Consider the following 20,381-nt stretch of genomic DNA (forward strand, 5'->3'; position numbering starts at 1 on the left):
AGGTGGGGACCCCATCCCACTGCGTCCCCATCATGGCACGGAGCCAGGCTACAAGAGGATGTTTCTTTATTCAGTGCCTTTAGAAAATGGTTTATAGACACAACTGATGACAAAAAAATAATATAAAGATCCACAGGCTTTAAATTGCATTAATTACACAAAATACAGTAGACTGTAAGAAATAGAGACCGTGTGACTCGCACAGCTTTTATGGTAATAATTTCCATACGATAACAAAAAAAAAAGCTAGTTACAAATTTCTCTTTTTTCTTTTTTTTTTTTTTGGTCTTTTTTTTTTAGCACCTTGGATTTGCCCACACCAATTCCAACCAGCTTTGCTGCGCCTTCGCTGTTCGAGCCCAGCAAAGGTGGCACTGGGGGAGGGGGGGGATGGCACCTCAGTACCACACGTGCTCAACACGCACACACACAGAGAAACATGCCAAGGGCACGCCTGGCCACGCCTCGGGGCCACMCTGTCACCCCAGTAGCTGTGCTGGGCTGGCTGTGCCTGTGGRGGCACAGCTGGGGGTCCCGAGGCTGCGTGGAGGGGATGGAGGCCGGACCCCCACCACAGCTCTGCCGGCCAGGAGGTGGAGGTGAGGATGATGAGGGGATGGTCCTTACCTGGGGAGGATGGAGACCATCCCGGGGAGCCCTGGCACTGCCACAGGACAGTCCCTTGTGTGGGATGCTGGGGTTTTGGCTGGAGAACACGCCACGGCCTCAGCAGCAGGATTTGGGTGCAGCCCCTAGCTCCTGGTGAGGACAGCGCAGGGCCAGGATGCCGGTGAGAGCCCCTACAGGCTTTTGGGAAGGACACCGTGGGTGGCAGCGCTGAAAGCTCCCTGCCAAGCGTCCTCCCACCCAGCCACCCCACAAAGAGCATCCGAGCACGGAGGGGAACAAGCTGAAGTGGTTAAATATTAGAGGAGGAGGAGGAGGAGGAGGAGGAGGAAGGCAGCCAGCCCAAGGCTGCCCTGCCCCGGGTGGGACCTGCGCCCCTGCCGAGCCAGGGCAGGGGCTGTGGCAATACTCTTTGGCTTCAGGTCTGCGGGAGAAGGGAACCCTGTGGGGCGAGAGCAGGCGCATGGAGGGGGCTGGGGGGCCCAGGGGTGCCGGGGTGCAGGCTGGCCCGACCCTTCCGGGGGACAGGGGTACCCGGGGGCGCCAGGGCGGCCGTCACTTTTTGGCGGCGGTCATGAAGCTGTTCTCGATGCAGAGGACGATGAAGGCGTGCTGGCAGCTGCTGGCTGCCTGCTCCAGCAGTTTYCCCGAGGCCAGGGAGGATGCCTGGCCGGTGACTGCGCGTTCCTCCGTCCGCCACGTCTCGCAGTAGCTCTCGGGCAAGCGCCGGCCCTTGGCATCCGAGCCGTGCCAGACACTCTTCTGCGGCCTGGAAGGGTGAAAGTCAGGAGGCTGCTGCTGCCCCGCCACACTCCAAACCCCACTGCCCATCGCTCCATTCCACACTCACCATCCCGCATCCCGTAGGACATCCCGGCCGTCAAAGGAGAGGATGCGGGCACCGGCTCTCAGCGGGGCCCCACTGCCCGTGAAGAGGGCTTCCCAGTTACTGAAGAGCACTTCATCCTGGTGGGAAGGGTGGAAAAATGGAGGAGGAGGGGTTTAAGCCCCCCAGGAGCGTCCCAGGAGCTCCAAGCCCAGGCAGCCTCCAGGAAGGGGATGGCTCATGATGGACGGAGGCTTTGGTAAGCTCCGCAACCCAAACCTTGGCTGGGTTAACAGTTGGACTTGATGATCTTAAAGAGATTTTTTCCAACCATAAGGACTCCATGATCCTGTTCTATGACCCCTYGGAGCTCAGAGAGCGTGGGGAAGGGGACGGGGCCGATGCACGCACCCGGAGGTTGACGATGGGCACAGCCACGCGGTCGGCCCTGCGCACGATGCTGTAGAGGTCCTGCAGGCGCGAGGACAGGAAGGCGCGGAAGGTGCCGGCCAGCCCGACCTGCCGCGCCTGCTGGAAGCACTGGAAGTCGGCGCCGCGGATGCCGCGCATGCCACCGCTCAGCGGGCTGTTCAGGGCCACCAGGTGCAGCTGCCAAGAGGGGACAACGGGGCTTGAGGGACGCGGCTTTGGCCACCGCCATCGGCCCCCCTCGGCCGGCGCGCGGCACTCACGGCGGGCTGGAAGTCCTGGTGCACGTGGGCRGCCACGGGGGCCGGCTCCGGCCGGCGGTGGATGTAGTAGCCATTGATGAGCTCRTGCTGGTGGTGGAGCAGGGGCTGCTCGGGCAGGCGGTGCTGGTTGGCCACCACCTCGTCCCCGCGCCAGGGCCGCACGGTGGGCGGGGGGACGTGGTTGCGGAGCGGGTGCAGGGGCCCGCGGGGCTGCGGGCCGGCGTAGTGCAGGGTGGGTGGCTTGTCATACACCTCATTGTCCTGGGGAGRGGGACATGGGCTGAGGGGGGGTGGCAGCGCCCCAGGTGGGGTGGAGGTGGAGATGGTTGGGAATGGAGATTGATAGGGTTGGGGATGGATGAAGAAGGGGATGGAGATGGTTGGTGATGGATGGGGTAGATGGGTATGGAGATGGTCAGGGATGGGATGAGGATGGAGGATAGGGATGGGATGAGGATGTGGGAGGATGGAGGATGAGGATTTATGAGGATGGAGGAGAGGGATAGGATGAGGATGGAGGATAGGGATGTGATGTGCATAGGGAACAGGACTCACCAGAGCCGAACTGGGGATCAGGTTGTGCTCCTCCAGCTGCAAGGGCATGGCACGTCAGATCCCCACTGCCCCCCTCTCCTCTTCCTCACGCATGGGTGAGGGTACCCCAAGTGTCTCGGCCAAGCCCTGGGGGCGGTGCTGCCCGCGCTCCCCTTGAGCCGGACGGTGCTGCCCGCGCTCCCCTCGAGCCGGACGGTGCAGCCCAGGCCGTGGTGCCCCTCCGGCCCCACAACTCACCAGCACCCTGCGGAATCCCCCCCGCAGGCGGACGTAGAGCTCCTGCCGGTCACTCAGGAATACCAGGCTGCCCTCAGGCAGCTCGTGCGCGGCGCTCAGCATGGCCTGGTACGTGGGCACAGCCCGGAGCTGTGGGCACAGCCAGAGCAGGCTCAGGGATCAGCCACCAGCACTGCAGCCAAACCCACCCAGAGCCCCCACTCACCCCCAGCGATGTCCCGCTGCCTGGTGGGCCGGGGGGTCCTGGCGGCCCTGGGGGCCCGGGGATGCTGACGGCTGGAAGGAGGGTGAGATGGAGAGGGATGTGGCACCGGGGAATGCAGAGGCATAGGAGGGATCCCCTGGAGCAGGGACTCACCTTGTCTGTGGGGACCTGGGAAGGAGGGTGGGCCGGGCGGACCAGGGGGGCCGGGAGGGCCAGGGGGGCCCTGCCGCCCCTCGTATCCAATACCAGGGGGACCCTGAGGTCCTGGAGGCCCTGGCGGCCCAATGACACTGTCCCCCTTGGCACCCTAGGCAGCGGGAGAGAACATCTGTTGGAGCAAAGTCCCCAGGGATGACAGCCCCGCTGTGCCCTCCTCACTGCCCAGCCCATGGGGTACTCACCGGCAGCCCGGGGTATCCCTGGGGCCCTGGAGGCCCTGGCAGCCCAGAGACACCGGCACTGTAGAGTGGGGTGCTGCCCGGCTCGCCCTTCTCACCCTTGGGACCTGAATCCCCCTTGTCACCCTGTGGGATGGCACAGCCTCAGGGTGAGCACTTGGCACCAGGCACCCCAAAGCGCGCTGGCTTCCAGTGCGCACAGGGCTTACCCGCAAGCTGGCACCGAAGTGACTCGGGTCATAGGGGAAGTGGCCTGTGGAGAGAAGGAGACGAGGGGAGAGCAGCTGGGATGGGCACGAGCCACCCCTGGCCCCATTCTGCCACCGGTCACCTACCTGGGGGTCCTGGGGGTCCAGTGTCACCTTTCTCTCCCTTCTGTCCTGGGAACTGGTGGAAGCCTGTGGGGAGCAACAGAGGTGCCGTCTCAGAGCTGCAGCTCTGTGGGAGGGGGTTCCCCCAAGCCTGCCCTGCCAAAATTCCCCCAAGTGTCCCCAAAGGAGGGGGCTGGGGGAGGGACACCCCCTTACCAGGGAACGCCGCGTGGCCGGAGTCGCTGAAGCTCTGTGGGGATGCAAAGGAGGGGGCTAYAGGGACTGCAGCATCCTCGGGGACCGCCCCTCGATGTTGGGGACAGTCCCACGTGCCAGCCCCAGCCAGGATGGCACCAGAGTTTCCTCTGTGCCCTCCAGGCAGGCAGGGACCCGGTCCCTCACGGTGACTGTGTCAATACTCACATTGCCGTTGTTGTAGACGATGCTCCCAGGTGGCCCAGGTGGCCCAGGGGGGCCTGGGGGGCCAGGGGGACCCTGGGGAGGCAAGAGGACCTGTCAAGGTCCTGCAAAGTGGACAGTCCCCACCACGGAGGGGGACACAGGCATGTCCAGCCCCTGAGAGTGGTGGACGTGTGCCCTTTGCTCAAGGGGTCCTCGGAGTGACCCYGGGGGTGTGTGCCCGCCCTGCAGCGGCTGTGGGGTCACAGCTGTGCTCACCCGCAGGCCCAGCRTGTCCGCAGGGTCACCCTTGTCGCCCTTCAGCCCATTCATGCCAGGACGTCCCTGCGGAGGAGCAGCACAATGAGGCTCGTCCCTGTCCCCCTGCCAGTCCCTGGTGTCACGTGTGACACTCCAGAGTCACCCCCTGGCACCGCCCTGGCAGAGCACCGTCCCTSGGGGACACGCAGGGTTTGGGGTCACACGGGGAGGGCACGGTGCYAGGGGACACAAACAAACCGGGAGCAGCTCTTACGGGTCTGCCCGGGAAGCCGATCTCGCCCTTCATCCCTGCTCGTCCTGGGGGGCCCTGGCAGGCAGAGAAGACGAGGATAAGGGTGCTCAGAGTGGGGGCACCCCCCGCCCCCCATCCCTGCCCCGGGACACGAGGAGGAGGATGGTGACGGTGACTTACCGACGGTCCCACTGGGCCCCGCGGCCCCGGCTCCCCCTGCGAACGATGGAGAGGGACAGGGCGTCACCCCTGGCGCCACCTGGCCCACGGGGACATGCCCCCAGCCCTGCCAGGCACCCACCTTTTCTCCCTTCACCTTGGCGGTGACCACGGTCCCGTCAGGGCTGATGATGACGCCGGGCTCGCCCTTCTCCCCCTGCGAGAGAAGAGGAGGCGGGAGGGGACACGGAGGGACCGGGCTCCCTCCCGAGACAGGGATATTGTCACCTGGTGGCCTGGCAGAATGGGGGACCAGGGCTGTGCCCACCCCACAGGCCTGGAGCAGTTACCTTCAGCCCCGGGGCGCCCTGGGGACCAGCTGAGCCCTGGTCTCCTTTCGGTCCCACCGGACCCTGCAGGAAGGACACAGCCCATGTCATTCCCGAGCCACCAAAGGCAGCCCCAAGCCCCCTCCATCAACACCACCCTGCAGCAAAGCACAGCAGCAACCAGAGCTGTCACGAGGGCCACCCCCGTGGTCCCCAGATGTGTCACCAACTCACCGGGAAGCCGGCGTGGCCTGGCCTGCCCTGCAGAGAGAAGCAGAGATGCTCCTAAGAGCAAAACCCCTCTTTCCAAAAAAAGGGGTGCCCTCCTGACACTGAGAGGCGGGCACTGGTGGCAGGAGGACACCTACCTCTGGACCAGGAAAAGCCACCAAAGACTTCTGCAAAAAGAGACAAAATGAGGTTTTTCAGCCTGGTCTCGGCTCTGAGGGTCAGAGCTGCTGGCRAGGTCTCTGTTCCCCGCCCTGTGCTGACCCCAGGTGCCCACTTACATCTTCACTRGACACRGTGATSACCTGTCCAGGGGGYCCAGGGGGTCCGGGGGGGCCAGGCAGCCCCACACCATCCTGGCCTCGCTCTCCCTGGAAGACAGGAGCCATCAGCCCAGGGCCACCACCGGCTGGTCCCTGTCCCCAGCCTGCTGGCACCTACCTTCTCACCAGTGCTGCCTTTGTCACCTTTGGGTCCCTGAAGAGAAGAGCACAAAGGAGTGAGCACCACATGGAGCCGGACTTGGCTCTCAAGCAGAGACCCTCTCCCACCTCCAGCACCAAAAATCCTTCAGAGCACCCCAGCTGTGCCCCCAAGGCCCAGGCAATGAGCCAGGCTGCCGTGATTTTGGGTGGAGGTGGCAGAGTGATGGGGACAGGATGCTAAGGGGTGCCCACACCGTGAGCCGGCTTCCATTGCAGGGAGGGTGAATTTTGGCTGCTAGGGATGCAGCTGCTGCAATGGAGGGTGCCCTGAATGCAGTGGGAGTTTTTTTTCTGGGACTGGGGGGCTGAGGCTCCTACCTGTGGTCCAGGGAAGCCCTCCAGGCCAGGACGGCCGTCCACTCCAGGCATTCCAGCATCTCCCTGCAATGGGAGTGGGGCAGGGCAGGATGCAGCCCCACCCTGGGGAGCCCAGGGGTCCTGCCCAGTGCCCTGCACACCCAGGCACTGGCACAGAGCTGTCCCAACCTCCCGGTGCTCCTACCTTTGGCCCTGGCAGGCCAGGCTGTCCGGGGCTGCCGACCTCTCCCTGMAAGGAAAGAGGAGTCAGAGGGATCCGTGCAGGCATCCAACACGGATGGAGCTGGGAGGGTGTTGGGAGAGTTTCTCACCTTCACCCCGGGCAGTCCGGGCACGCCCTGCAAGCAAGGAGGGGACGGTGAGTACTGTGTGATGGCAGGGGACATGGTGGCAGGGAGCCCAGGACAGAGAGGAGGGAAGGGGCAGGAACGGTCCTACCTGTGGTCCTTCAGGTCCAGGCGGTCCAGGAGTGAATGCCAGCCCCGAGCCCTCCATGTCACCCTAAATGCAGCGGGAAGGGCTGAGCTGTGTCTGTCCCTGAGCTCATCCCACCCCGTRGCCGCAGTGACCACTTACAAATCCAGCCTCGTAGCCCGGCCCCGGCGGTCCCGGGGGGCCAGGGGGCCCTGGCTGCCCTCGGGGTCCCATGGGCCCGGGAAGGCCAGCTATGCCCATTTCTCCTGGAGGTCCTGCTGGTCCCGTTTCTCCTTTGCTGCCCTGCAAAGGGGACAAGAAGGGGACAGATAGGAGGTGGCAGTGGTCCCTGCCTGGAGCCTGTGAGCAGGAGGCAGAACCTTCCCAAATTTCCTCTGGGACGGGACACGGATGGTGTCCCTGATGCTCCCCTCTCTTGGGGCTTTATGGCAGRGGGCAGTGTCCAGCCCAGCCATCCTTCATCCCACCAGCTCCCATGTAATGTCCGCAGCGGCCACCAGAGGCTCATCTAAAACCATGAATGGGAACGTTTCTGCTCGCGTGGCTGGCTCCGGGGCTGCCGCAGAGCCAGCAAGGGATGCTCTCGGGCATTCCTGGCACTGCCATCACGGGCATTTCTGGCACTGCCATCGCGGGCATTCCTGGCATTGCCATGGGGCTGGCAGCAGCAGCRTCGGACCTTACACACACCGCCACCCCACCTGCCCTCTGAAGTACAGAGGGTTAGAATTAAGGTTAAGAAACCTTAATATTTGAGGATTTTGCCCCCAGCTCAGGCTGCAGTGGATGGTCATCCCAAGGGGCAGCATCCCAGCTGGAAAAGGCCTTGCTTCCACACTTGGGGATGAAGGGTGGAAAGGAGCTGGAGCAGGGAGGCAGGAGATGCACAGATGGGGTATCCTTCAGTGGGGCATGGGCAACCCCAAGCAAACTCTCTAGTGTGTCTTGAAACCCCACCCCCCTTGGCTTTCCTGCCCGCTTCCTGATGCGGCAGTGCCTGGAGCAAAGCCAAGGGGCGGTGGCAGGAGCCCAGTGACCGTSCTTTGGGGTGCCAGCAGCTCCAGGCACCCTTGAGCTGTGGCACCGGCCTCAAGGAACCCAAACACAGCATCCCCCTCCCCATTSCTGTGCAAGCTGGCCCTGCCTCCAGTCTGCAGTGGAGAACCCAAAACACTCGCCCCAGGCCCAGTACCTTGGGTCCCGGCAGCCCAGGGAGGCCGAGGTCACCCACGTCGCCCTGGAAGGAGCAGGAGGGACAAGAGGCTGTGAAGAAGCTGCCCAGCTCCAGGCAGAAGCAGYGTGGTGCTCCCCAGCCCAGGAACTSGGGTGTCCCAGGGAGGTGCCAGCTGCTCCGTGGGACAGCTGTGACACACTCCTGGGGCACAGGGGATAAGGGATGCTCACCCGCTCTCCTTTGGGCCCTGGCTGCCCGGCCTCCCCGTCTCTTCCTGCAGGACCCTGAGGACCCTGTAAGGATGCAGAACTGGCTCCAGCACAGGAAAACCCCGCAGGGCTGGTGGGCACTGAGCCCCAAGTAGCACGGGCTGGCCATGGAATGGGTCCCCTTGGCCACCCCACAGACCTACCGCTGGCCCCGGGGGCCCGGGGGTCCCGTCCCTGCCCGGCAGCCCCGGCGGTCCTGGCAGGTCCGTGCGGTTCATCCCGAACCGGCCCGGCTCCCCCGGCAAACCGGGCACACCAGGCGGCCCTGGGGGCCCAGGTGGCCCTCGGGGACCCTGCAAGAGAAGCGGGGRGCCATGGCTGAGGGTGTCCCCCCGTCCCCAGCTGGCAGGACGGTCCCTCAGCCCACTCACCCGCAGGCTCTCCAGGTCGCCGCCGAAGCCAGAGCCCTCCATGTCRATGAAGGTCTGCGGGACAAGCACGGGGGTGATGTGGGGGCACCCGGCGGCGCTGGGGGCAGCACCCCGCACCTCCATGGCCTGATGGACCCACCCAGCCCTCAACCCCTTCGTCTCGGGGTTACTCACCAGCTTGTCATTCTTGGAGGAGGGTCCTGGCGGTCCCGGAGGGCCGGGTGGCCCCGGGGGTCCTCGTGGCCCCACACCTGCATCGCCCTGGCACAGGAGAGAGCACGGTTTGGGGGCACAGCCGAGCAGGTGGTAAAGCAAGGGGGGCACGTTCTGCCCCTGACAGCAGCACTCACCTTCTCCCCCTTCTGACCCGGCTCTCCCGGCATCCCGGGGAACCCTGGGGGCCCCATTTCACCCTGCAGAGCGGAGCAGGGTGGGGTCAGTGGGTGGCAAGGCAGGGGGGTGGCTGTCCCCATCACCCTGCCACCCCTSCACCCCACTTACGGGCTTGCCATCCTCGCCAGGATCGCCCTAGGGACAGCAGAGAGGGGACAGGTCAGTGCGCAGGTGGGCAGGGTGGGGRGACAGGGGACACCCCACGGGGCAGGAATTGACTCACGGGCTCGCCRTCCCTGCCAGGGGCTCCATCTCTGCCGGGTGGCCCCGCGGGGCCGGTGACCTGCTCCACCAGCGAGCCATCGGCGTGCCGAGAGACGGTCCCGGGTGGGCCAGGGTCACCAGGTTCTCCTTTCTGGCCCTTTGAGCCAGGGTAGCCAAAGCCAGCACTGCCCTGGGGAGGAGAGGGGATAGGTATGGGTGGCCGGTCCCTGAGGTGACAGCCCTGGGAAGGCACGGCTCTGTGCCAGCTCCCACAGCGATGCTCACCTTGACACCCAGGTCTCCTTTCTCCCCCTGGGGACCAGAAACAGGAGCAGGTGTCAGACACAGACACGTCACCGACACCCTCGAGCCCCCGGGGAGCAGCTGTCACCCACCTTCTGACCCTTGACACTGCCTGGCCCCACGATGCCACCAGTCCCCGAGTCCCCTTTCAAGCCACGTTCACCCTTCTCCCCCTTCTCGCCTTTCTGGCCGGTGCCTGTGCGAAAGGAAAAGGGGCCGGTCGTGCTTGGGGACGACCACACCATCCTGTCCCCGGGGAAGGGAGAGCCGCTGGAATTACCTGCCGCGGGGACCCGCAGAGTCTCCTCCGCCCTGGTCCTCTCGGCCTGCTGCGGGGACCCAACGCCGCTCCTGGAGCCACTGCCCCCCGCCACGGGCGGGGAGGTGACGGGGACAGCATCCACCAGCCCCGGGACACCCTGCGCCAACAACGAGGGGACACCACGGCACYGTTCACCTCCCGGCGCCTTCCCGAAAGGGACGGGCGCTGGTACGGCACCAACCATCCCGTGCCCTCGGCCGCGACCAGCCGCTCACCTGGACCTTGCCCGAGGGCTGGCGTCCGCCTTCCATGCCGCTGCCGAAATCCCCGGAGACCTGCGTGGGGCGGCGGGGAAGGGGCGGGGGCTGAGCCGGGGGCGCGGCGGGGGCACCCCGAGCCCGCCCCAGCCGCGCTGCCCGCGCTCACCTCCGCGTCATCCTCCTCTTCCTCGCACTGCCGCTCGGCCGCCCGCGGGTCCCCTCGGAGCTTCAGGTCCGCGATCACCCCCTGCAAGGACAGCGCGGGCGCATGGGGACACAGAAAAGCCACCCTGCCCCATGTGACCCACCCCATGTGCCGCTCGGCCACCGCGTCCTCGGGCGGGAGGAAAAAGGAAGAACGAGATCCGCAGCCAGAGGAGGGCACCATCCGGCTTGGGCATTTGCTCGCCAGAGGAATTTATGTAGTGTTTTATTACATATAAAAATATATTTATAATATCTCGCAATTATTACATAGCTACTAATTAATCTACTTATAAAACATTCATATGATGTCACAGTCAGCCTGGCTGCACTCCGCCTGCCCCGATCCTTGTTTTCCTAAGCCCATCGCATTTCCTCACCCGGACGTGGCGCGCTGCGCTTTCAGGCCAGCCCAAATATTATTTTAGGTGTCTTGCCCAGAGAAGAGACACCGAGGGGGAGGCACCTCCTCTGTCTGAGCCCACTGCCCAGCGTGGTGCCCTGCTCCTCCCCACTGCGATCAGACGGATGGGCAGAATCCCAGCTCGGCAGTGTCCCATCCCTACAGCATCCCTGCGTCCCTCAGGCCTTCCCTGGGATGAGGGCTGTGGGATGTGCGGGGTGACACCCCTTGCAGTGGGAGCCCTGCTGGTGCCCACAGCCCCTCTGCTCCTGAGGGGATTTGCCTGGAGGCAGCATCCTTAGAAGGGATTTGTGGCGGTTTCTTGTATAAACAAGCGGCCTGGATGCACACTATGCTTGCAGAACACAAATAAACTGCGAGGAAGTGCGGATTATCCCAGGAAACACAACACGTGGGCTGCAGGAGCCGCCAGCTGTCCTTGCGTGGGGCAGGGCACTCGGCTGTGGCCAGGGAGCCCTCGGGAGAGGGAAAACAAGGATCACGGCCAGCAGATCCTGGTAAAAGCTCTGCGGGGTGTCTTGGCCCAYGTGGTGCCAGCTCCGGCACCGTGCTGGTGGTGCTGGGCAGGGGCTGCAAGGCTGAGACCCAGGGCTTGCCAGAGGCGTGCAGAATGAGCCAGTCCAAGGACTGAAGCAATGCAGCCCCATGAGGGATGGTTATAGGGGCCCTCTGCAACCTCTGCTCTGGTAGAGAGGGCAGCAGCACCATAGATCCTACAGGGAATCCATAGAATCATGGAATCATTAAGGATGGAAAAGCCCTCCAGGATCATCAACTCCAACCACCAATCCAGCACTGCCAGACCCCCCACTAAACCATGACCCCAAGTGCCACATCCAGCTGCAAACAAASCCCCCCAGCAGACCCCAGCTGAGACCCTCTTTGCCCCATCAAGAGCTGCTGTCCCAGGGCTTCTGCCTGACCCTCAGGCTTTGCCCCTCCGGGTTTCCTGGCCACAAAGGCRAGACGGGAAAGAGCCGAGGTGCCAGGACATCCCACAGCTGCCCCCAGCGAGTTCGTCCTGAGGCTTGACCCAGGGCCAGGCTTTAATCCGCTTGATGCCCCGTTAGTTCCAGATAAGGCGAGGCAGGGCTGGACAGCCATGCAAACACCACGGGGCAGTCAGATGCCTCCTTCCCTCCAGGGCTGGCCATTCCCCACGGGAAAGCCGGGGGTGGGCAGCGGGATCGGGGTGTTGGCAAGCTCGAGAGCATCACCTGCTGAGGGGCTGCTCTGCTCCAGGCCCTCCCAGCACGTTCAAGAGCAAAGAAATTGCTCTTCAAGAGCAAAGAGCTGCTCTCCAGGACCCGAATCCCAGTGCAAACCAGTTTGTAGCCCATCAATGATTAACCCCTTCCTGGGGAAACTTTCCCTGCCTGAAGCCGTTCCAGGGGGGATGTGGCAGTACGGTCAGGATGATGTTTAAGCTCACAAACTTTGCAAAACTCCTCAGGAAAAACACTGTGCCCCTCAGCGGCGCCTCTGTTGCTGGGCAAATCCTGCTCAGCCCAGGATAAACCTGYACATTCCTCTCCTCGAGTCCTGCAGGGGATTTCCATGTCAGCTGGGCATTCTCCCCACACTTTCCACAGACCTTATCTGGAACATGAGCCCTGCTCAAAGCACGGGCTGAGCTATCACATCCTTCCTCACCCTCCAGAGCCTTCCTGGAGATACCACCCAACACCAGCCAGCAAAGATATGCTCCAGCCCAAGCATTTTTTCCAGCTAAGAGAGACATTTTCCCAGCCAAACTATCTCCACCAAAGGAGCTGGGTATTTTTAGTGACTGGGAGATCTGAAGCGTTTGCTGGGAAAAGGCACCAGCAATGGTGGGTGTTGTAGGGCAAGCCCATATGTTCCTGCCAGCCCAGATTGAGAGCTTTGCCTTGGTGACCCTCAAGGTGATCAATCAGTGGCATCCCAAGCCACCTTCCCACCCAACTCAGGTGTCCCCTTCCCCAAGGACACACATGGAGCRTGGCCACTGGTTGTGTGGTGGTGTCACGTCTCTCCAGGCTCCTTGGAGACACTCCTTAGGACGAGCCGAGCTCTTACCTGGTATTTATCCGGGTCAGCCCCTCCAGCCTGAGCAACAAAGAGCCCGGAGCCCTCTTCCAGCTCCATCTCATCYGGGGAGCGCTCGAAGCGCACGCGCTCGTGCTCCTCGCAGTCCAGGTAGAGCACGACCTCCTCCTCCTCCACGCTGATGGCAAAGCGCGTCCACTGGTTGAGCAGGGTGGGCACGGTGAAGGTGGCGGCCGGGTAGGAGYTGGGCGAGCCCGGCTCCGTGTAGTAGAAGATGATCTGCTGCTGGCCCGCCCGCAGCTCCGAGAGCTTGACGCCCACGTAGATGATGCTCTGCGAGGAGTCGGTGACGGCGAAGAGCACGCCGGCGCGGGGCGTGGTGGGCTGGATGTGGAACAGCAGCGAGAAGTCCCGGTAGAAAGGGCTGGGCAGGTGGTAGCGGGCCACCTGGCCCGTGTTGGCGTTGGGGCCGAAGACATAGCCRGGGTTGTTGTCAGGGCCGTAGATCCTGTGGATCTCCTCCGTTGGGGGGTCCCCGATCAGCTCCAGCAGGCTGACCTCGGCGCTCAGGCTCTCTGCAGGGAGCAAGCACAGCGGATGGTCTCAGCTGGCCAGCCAGGGATGGTCACTCAGCAAGGACAGTGTGACCTCCCAAACGCACCATCCTCCAGCGGGTCCTGGATGCACATCCCCTGTTCTCACCCTCCCTCCCCAGGAGCCCAGATCTGTGCGTTGGCCAAGGCAGCCCCCTTGAGCTGCTCTCACCACACCACTGGGATGTGCCTCCCAAAACGCTCCCCATTCCTGGCTGCTGCCCTCCGACCACAGCTGGGACATCACAGAACCATTTGGGTGGCGATGGACCTCAAAGATCATCTCGTTCCAAGCCCCCTGCCGTGGGCAGGGACATGACCCACTAGGCCAGGCAGCTCAGATCCCCYGAGGGGATAAACCCAAAGGGGTCTTGTATGTGGTCGGGGGCTGCTGCTGCAGCTCCAGGATGCTGAACCACCACAGAGGCAGCGCGTTGCATCCACAYTCACTCCGGGATCACGGTGACCCCTCGCGTCACTCCAGGACAAGATCCTACRGTCACCCCAGCTGGGAATAAATCAGAGCCATCCCCTCGCAACACCCTGGGAACGCAGCTCTGGCCAGCTCAGCCTCCCAGATGCTCTCAATTTGRAGGTGGCCTCCTTTCCCAACTCCTATTGAGAATTAGGGAATTAGGGAAGTTCTGCTGGAGGCCGGCTCTCCTGCCCGGCGCAGCTGAACATCTGCTCGGGGCGAGCCAGCGCCGCGTCCGCCAGCTCCCGTTGTTCTGGCAGCCGGCACATCCTCATCGCCCACACACCGGGCGCTGGATTCCTCCTCTCCTATGTCAGCCGCTCGCTCGGGGCTGCTGCCAGCTCCACGGGAGCGAGCACGCCCGGTGCTTTTAACCTCTCATTTCCTGGGAGTGAGGAAACCCAACCAGCCCTCCCTCAGAGGGATCTGCAGGGGGAAGGGATGCTCAGTGCTGATTTTTGGCCCCATCCCGAATCAGGAGAGGGAGCTGGGACAATTCAACAAGCGCAGTTCCTTCTCTGCTTTTCGTGGGAGTAATGGGGAGTGGGGGCAATCAGAGGTGTATCCTGAGGTATCCTGGGCTGAACCCAGGAGGATCAGCCAGGAGCCTCCACCCAGCTCTGGAGCCAGGCATTGTCCTCCAGAGCTCTTACAAAAAAAAAAAAAAAAAAAAAAAAAAAAAAAAAAAAAACCAAAAAAAAAAAAAAGAAAAAAGAGAAGAGAAAGAAGGAATCAGCCCAGCCTTGCCCAGCCCGAAAGGAAAACACGTCTCTTGGGATGGTGATGAAAACCTGGGTGCCTCTTCTAAAGCCTGGGGGACATGGAGCATTCCCAGGCTCCCCGCTGCTGCCAAGCCCCAGTGCAGCAACAGCCCCATGCCAGGGACCCAGCAGTGGGGACATTAGAAATGCCAACTAAAGGTGGGGGTGAATTTTCACGCTGTCAGAGCCAGACTGACCCTCTGGAACTCTGTCTCTGAGCTGCTCTGTGTCCATCCTGCTCCCCAAGAGCCCAGTCCCTCCCAAGATCGGCACCCAAAACTGAGCACCTGGCTGGGAGAAAATCTCCCTCCTGGTTTTCCACCAGCTTCAGCCCCCTCATCTGCCTGCACTGGGATCAGGCTTCTCCATGGGGCATCTCCAATCGGCTTCCCCTCTGGATCCTGGAGCCCAGCATCCTTTCACTCCCAGGTGTGCACAGCCCTACACCAAAAAGGATGGGGTGAAGAACCAGGGCTCCCCCAGACTCTCAGCCTGTCACCCACCTTGAGCCACCCCCTGCTCAGGCACCCCACAAGCTCCCTCCAACTGCAAACACCAGGATGCAGGGATTGCATTTATCTGGGGCTGGAGGAAGCCAAATCTGCAGCAGCTTTAAGGGAAAAGGAAACTGGAGCTTCCTCCCAGGGGTCTGCACAGGAGCAAGAGCCAGTGCTGCAATTCCTGCAGCCAGACACAGTCCCTGTGTCCCCCCCGGGGCTCAGCATGACGGGGACATGCTCAAAGAGGCTTTTGTTAGCAGGRCAATTTTCAACCATTCCGCCCTGGAGCTGCAGCCGGCTCTGGGAGTCTCCCTCCTCCTCAAACATGCCACTCGCCCCCRAGTTCGGGCTGGCAGCTGGGTGTCGGCACTTCCCACTGCAAATGGGCTTTTTTTGGGGAGTGACAGAGGCTGGACAAGGACTGGGGAGCAGAGGGCTAAGGGGAGACCTCTTCAGATGTCTGCTCCCCAAAAAGCCAAGCACCCCTTCTCGTCCCCAAACATTTCAGGCTTTTAGTGGCAAACCAGCAGCACCCACCGTGGAACACAGAGATGGCAGAGAGCACAGTGGGTKTGGTGCTGGCACAGGGTGGCCATGGGGATGTCTCTGCATACAGGGATTCTGCGACTGGAAAGGTCCCCAGGATGCTCCAAGCCACCTCCCCACCCTGCCACGACCTTCCTGGCTGGCAGTGTGGGATTCAGGGCAATGCCAAGGCACTCTGTGGGGTGCACCACAGCCCCCACATTCCCCCCTCACTCCTGGCACTGCCTGCCCAAGGAACCACGGTGCAGTCCCGGATGGGCACACGCCTCCTCTCCGAGCATCCCCAGGGCGTCCCAGGGCACCCCCGCAGTGAACAGAGCCTCTTTGACACCGAGGGGACCCTTGTTTGCCAGCCCCCAGCCTCGGCATTCCTCACCAGCATCCCCCGAGGGCGCGGGGGTCGCGCGGGAACACAGCCCCATTCAGAGGGGAGCTGCAGCTTCCATCCCAAGGCGCATTTCTCCGAGCACCAGTCACCCCCTGCCCYGTCTGGCTCCCTGGCTGGCACGTAGGAAGGTCACAAGCACCGAATGATGCAGCTGGAGGCCAAGGAGCCTCTCCCACTCRGGGATCAAACATTAGCCGCCGCTGGGTGAATCATTAACCCCAAAGGGCTGCTCCGGCAGAGGGGAGAGTGTGGGCACRGCCGGGGTCACCTTGAAACCTCCTCCCCACCGCAGCGCTGCGGCCAGGCGGTCATGGGCTCCAGGTCCTGCAGAGAGCTGCCAGCTCTCCAGGTGCCCCAGGCCCAGGATGGTCACCCCAAAGCTCTCCAGCACCAGGGAACCAGCCCTGAATGCCAGCATGCASTGCTTGGGGAGCATCCCCTGTCCTGGCCACTGTGATTCACCATGAGTGAGGCTCAGCCTTGTGGACAGAGCCAAAACCCGCTGGTTCTCTGTTTGGAAAAGCCAAAGCTGGATGGAAAGCGATTTTGGACTCAGCAGCGTCCCATGGGCACGAGGCAGGAGCGTCCCCCAGTGCCTGGGGGAGCGTGAAGAGGGGGCACACAGCACACGGGGCGTCCCCCAGCCACGTTACCTGCRGAAGCATTAATAAAGACACAAGAAAACCCTTGATCCTCCTCAGGGAGAGCATCGCAAGGCACAGGCAGGCGCCCGCCGGCCAAGTGAGTCCAGCACAGGTCTCTGACGGCCTCGCAGAAGCCCTGGCACGGCGGGGGGGTTACAGGCACCACGGGGCTACAGCCGGGGAGCAGCAGCAAGCAYAGGAACCACTCCAGGTAGCGATGGCACCGTGACTCAAGCAGCCCCTCCCACTCATGCAAAGCCGCCCGAATTTCCTCCTCGCTGCCGTGCCGCAGGTAATTCGGCAGCCGGACGTGGCTGGTGCCCAGCACGCCGCAGAAGGGCAGGTGGCTCGGGATGGGCTGGCAACGGCCAGCCAGAGGCGTCAGTCCCGGGAAGAAGGCGGCGAGACCCGCGCCGCTGCTCCCGTAGAGCCGCGTGGTAGCGGCCAGTAAATCAAACTGCAGAGGAATGGAGTTATCGGCAGCAGGAGGATCCACACCCTTATCCACCCTCTGGGCAGCCCCAGGGGGGCTCTGGCTCCCGTTCCTGCCAGCCAGAGCCAGCCCCCGGTGGCTGGTGCCGTGCCATGGGTTCGGTGACGCTCCGTGGAGGTGATGGGGAGGTTGTGCCGAAGGGTCCTGGAATGGCACTGCCCGCTCACGGGGACTGTCACCTGGTGAGAAAGGAAAAGGGGCACTACCTGGCTGGGGACCCGCTGGTCTCTGCAAGGACACCTGTGTCTCCATTGCTGTGGGTGTCCCCGTCCTCGGGAGCTCCGGGTTCTTGGTGGTCACTGCTCTCATGAGCTGCGGGTCATCAGTGTTCCCCAGGAGCTGTGGGTTCTCAGTGGTCACTGCCCTCAGGAGCTGTGGGTTCTCAGTGGTCGGTGTCCTCAGGAGCTGTGGATCGTCAGTGTTCCCCAGGAGCTGCAGATTCTTAGTGGTCCCCATGCTCAGGAGCTGCTGGTCCTCAGTGGTCCCTGTCCTCAGGTGCTGTGGCTCCTTGGTGCTCTCTGTCATGAGGAATGGTAGGTCCGTGGTACTCATCATCCCCAGGAGCTGGGGGTCCTCAGTGGTGCCTGACCCCAGGAGCTGGGAGTCCTTGGTGTTCCCCATGAGCTGGGGATCCTCAGGAGTCACTGTCCCCAGGAGCTGTAAATCCTCAGTGGTGCCTGACCCCAGCAGCTGCGGGTCCTCAGTGGTCCCTGTCCCCAGGATCTGGGGGTCCTTGGTGGCCCACATCCTCAGGAACTGCAGATTGTCAGTGGTCCCTGTCCCCAGCAGCTGTGGATCCTTGGGGGTCCCTGTTCCCAGGAGCCGGGTGTCCTTGGTGCTTCTCATCCTCGGGAGCTGCAGGTCCTCGGTGGTCCCAGACCCCAGGAGCTGGGGTTCCCCAGTGTTCCCTGACCCTGCAAGCTCCATGTCTTCGGTGGTCCCTGTCCCCAGGAGCTGTAGCTCCTCGGCGGTCCTTGTCCCCAGGAGCTGTAGATCGTCGGTGGTCCCTGTCCCCRGGAGCCGGGGGTCCTCGCTGTGGCTGCTGGCCCCCTCCTGTCCCGGGCCAGGTGACGTGCTGCGGGGAGGAGCGATACTCGGCGGTGCCGTGCTCTCCGCCAGCCCCGCGGCATTCCCGTCCCGCCGCTCCGTGGGTTCGCCCCCGCTTCCCTCACCCACGGGCGCTGCCGTAGCGGGATCTGGCTCCTGCCGCCCTGGGGTGGTGACATTCCCTGCCGCCTCGCCACCCCACGTCCCTGGGGACGGGCTGGGAGCCCCAGTCGCCGCTGAAGTTGGCGGCTCCGATGCCGGGATTCCCTCACCGGCTGCTGCTGCGCTCCCCGTGGGTTTAGTGCGGTTCCAAACCCAGCCCGGGAGCTGCGTTTCGGAGCGGGAGAGGCAGCAAGCCAGGAGGAGCAGAAACCCCAAGCGAGGTGGGGCCATTGGAGAGGGAAAGGGGCTCCGCTGCTCCCGGCAGCGGAACGGGGAGGCTGCGGGGAGGACAGGAGGGAAGAAGCAGCAGTTCTGCCCCGGCCAGCTCCGGGAGCGCTCACATCGCTCTCTCCTCCCAAGCTCCGGCCCTTCAAAGCGGAGCGGAGCAGGGGGAGGAGTGGCCGCGCCGCCGGCCCTGCCAAGCCCTCCTCTCTCTGCGCCAGCCTCCCGCTCCCGRCACGGCCCCTCGGGGACCCCGCCGCCAGCCCGGGGACACACCTGAGCCCCCCAAAACCTCCGGGAGCCAAGCCAGCCTTCAGACGCACCCTACTGCCTGTCCCAGAAGCCGCTACCAGACTTTAACTCCTTCGTGCCCAGAAAATCCTAAATCCTCGTCTCCCTGCTCGGTGGCTCCGCTGAAGTCACCGGCAACGAGAGCCGTACATGGTGGGGCCGTGCATGGCCGCGGTCCTCACAGATGGCCAGCTTTGGTGGGACATCCCTTCTCAGGCCTCGGGAGAAGGTTATAACCTCGGAGCAAAACTGGACGGGGAGGGAAACAAATCCCAGAAAACATTTCCAATATCTCCACCGGCTGGAAAYACAAAAAGTCCCCAAAGTCAAGTGTTTAAAGCCACTTTCTCGGCTCGTTTACAGGGCCAGGACCCCCCAGGTGCTGTCACAGGATGGCCAGGGGGGCACTCGCAGCTTCCCCACCCCCAGACATCACGCGCCTGCAACGCTTCGAAGCCAGGTCTTAGCAATCACAAGTTTCCCAACCACAAGTTTCCCTGGAGCCCGGGTTAGAAATCWCCCCTGGGCAGTGCTGGCAACTCTCCCACACCCCAAAAATTCAAATTGTTCTTCACCTCAGCCTAAAAAAGTTGCCCCCAAATCCATTTATCCAGCTCTGATGATGGTGGCCCTCATTACCGGGGATGGCTGAGCAGGGATGGAGCACATCCAGGTCCTGCAATGCCATGGTGACACCAGGCAAGTCACCTCCGTGGCTCAAAAAGTGTCCCCGAGATGGGATTTTGGTGGGGAGGTGACAGTTTTGGCTCCCCTTGGCTGCCTGACCAGGGAAGTCAGAGTCAGCCGTAACGAGGTCCTACAGAGCAGAGCTCTCCACGCTCTGGAGCTGGCGATTAAAAATATTCGGAAAAATCACCGAGACAAATGCTCAGATGTCCATTTTGCCTTATGCAACATTTCCCACGCTACTTTTGGAGCGAAACGGGCGAGTTTTCCCCTGAAAATGGGAGCGGGCTGCCGCTGCCAGCAGCTCTCGCCGTGACCGATGCTGTTAGGGGAGCCCGCGGTGGAACAGCCCACCGCCCACCCGCACGGGACGCGATGTCCGAGGCTCCACACGGCCCCTTCCCGGAGCTCCCGCACTCCCGGCAGCCTGGGGAAGGAGCCGGGTGTCTGCCAGCCCGCTCCGGCGGCGTGTCCCGACGGGATCCGGCTGTCCCGGGGCCAGGGTGCGGTGGCACCCGACGGGATCCACACGCCCGGCTCGGCTGCCCCGGGGCCAGGGTGCGGTGACACCGTGCAGAGCGGGATCCCCGCCCCTCACCGCGACCGGGGCACATCCCGGGGGACAGGAGCGACTGCTGCTTCCCTTCCCACCGCGGGGATGGAAAACCTCGGCGCTCCCGCAGCCTCCCAGAGCGGGCAGCATCACATGCGCCCATGAGCTGCCTCGCCGCTGCCAGGAGGCTCCGGGCACCACGCTGGGCTACCCCAAGCGTGTGCACACGGGATGCCCGGCCAGAGCAGCTCCCGCTCCTCCCTCCGGCCCGATTAGGCAGCTCATGATAGCGGAGCGTCCCGTGGGACGCCCTCGTTAAGGCAATGATCTCCGTTTCACTGCACACCTCGCCCCGGCAGCTCCAGGGAAGGAGCCAGGGCATCCCAAAAGCAGGGATTTGGGATTTCCC

The 20,381-nt window shown here is 63.3% G+C and overlaps 1 protein-coding gene across 1 annotated transcript; it reads right to left on the reverse strand.

Annotated features, from left to right (window-relative positions):
- Window positions 1-49: 49 nt before the first annotated feature.
- On the reverse strand, window positions 50-18,531 carry COL18A1 (collagen type XVIII alpha 1 chain). Its single transcript, XM_057378655.1, has 42 exons — window positions 17,217-18,531; window positions 12,641-13,185; window positions 10,121-10,201; window positions 9,970-10,029; window positions 9,713-9,851; window positions 9,525-9,628; window positions 9,415-9,441; window positions 9,149-9,319; window positions 9,034-9,060; window positions 8,883-8,945; window positions 8,707-8,793; window positions 8,533-8,586; window positions 8,305-8,454; window positions 8,123-8,185; window positions 7,911-7,955; window positions 6,860-7,000; window positions 6,722-6,784; window positions 6,595-6,621; window positions 6,468-6,512; window positions 6,284-6,346; window positions 5,922-5,957; window positions 5,762-5,851; window positions 5,621-5,650; window positions 5,487-5,513; window positions 5,274-5,336; window positions 5,066-5,140; window positions 4,945-4,980; window positions 4,786-4,839; window positions 4,530-4,595; window positions 4,275-4,346; window positions 4,068-4,101; window positions 3,876-3,938; window positions 3,750-3,793; window positions 3,544-3,666; window positions 3,296-3,449; window positions 3,143-3,213; window positions 2,938-3,066; window positions 2,701-2,736; window positions 2,146-2,406; window positions 1,865-2,062; window positions 1,478-1,593; window positions 50-1,396 (listed from the first exon to the last, which is right to left on the reverse strand). The coding sequence occupies exons 1-42, from the start codon at window positions 18,448-18,450 to the stop codon at window positions 1,183-1,185; spliced, it is 5,181 nt and encodes a 1,726-aa protein (XP_057234638.1). The 5' UTR covers window positions 18,451-18,531; the 3' UTR covers window positions 50-1,182.
- Between the last annotated feature and the right edge of the window lie 1,850 nt (window positions 18,532-20,381).

This window comes from Malurus melanocephalus, unplaced genomic scaffold (assembly GCF_030028575.1).
Source record: "Malurus melanocephalus ecotype Western Australia unplaced genomic scaffold, MMel_1.1 scaffold_369, whole genome shotgun sequence".
NCBI lineage: Eukaryota > Metazoa > Chordata > Aves > Passeriformes > Maluridae > Malurus > Malurus melanocephalus.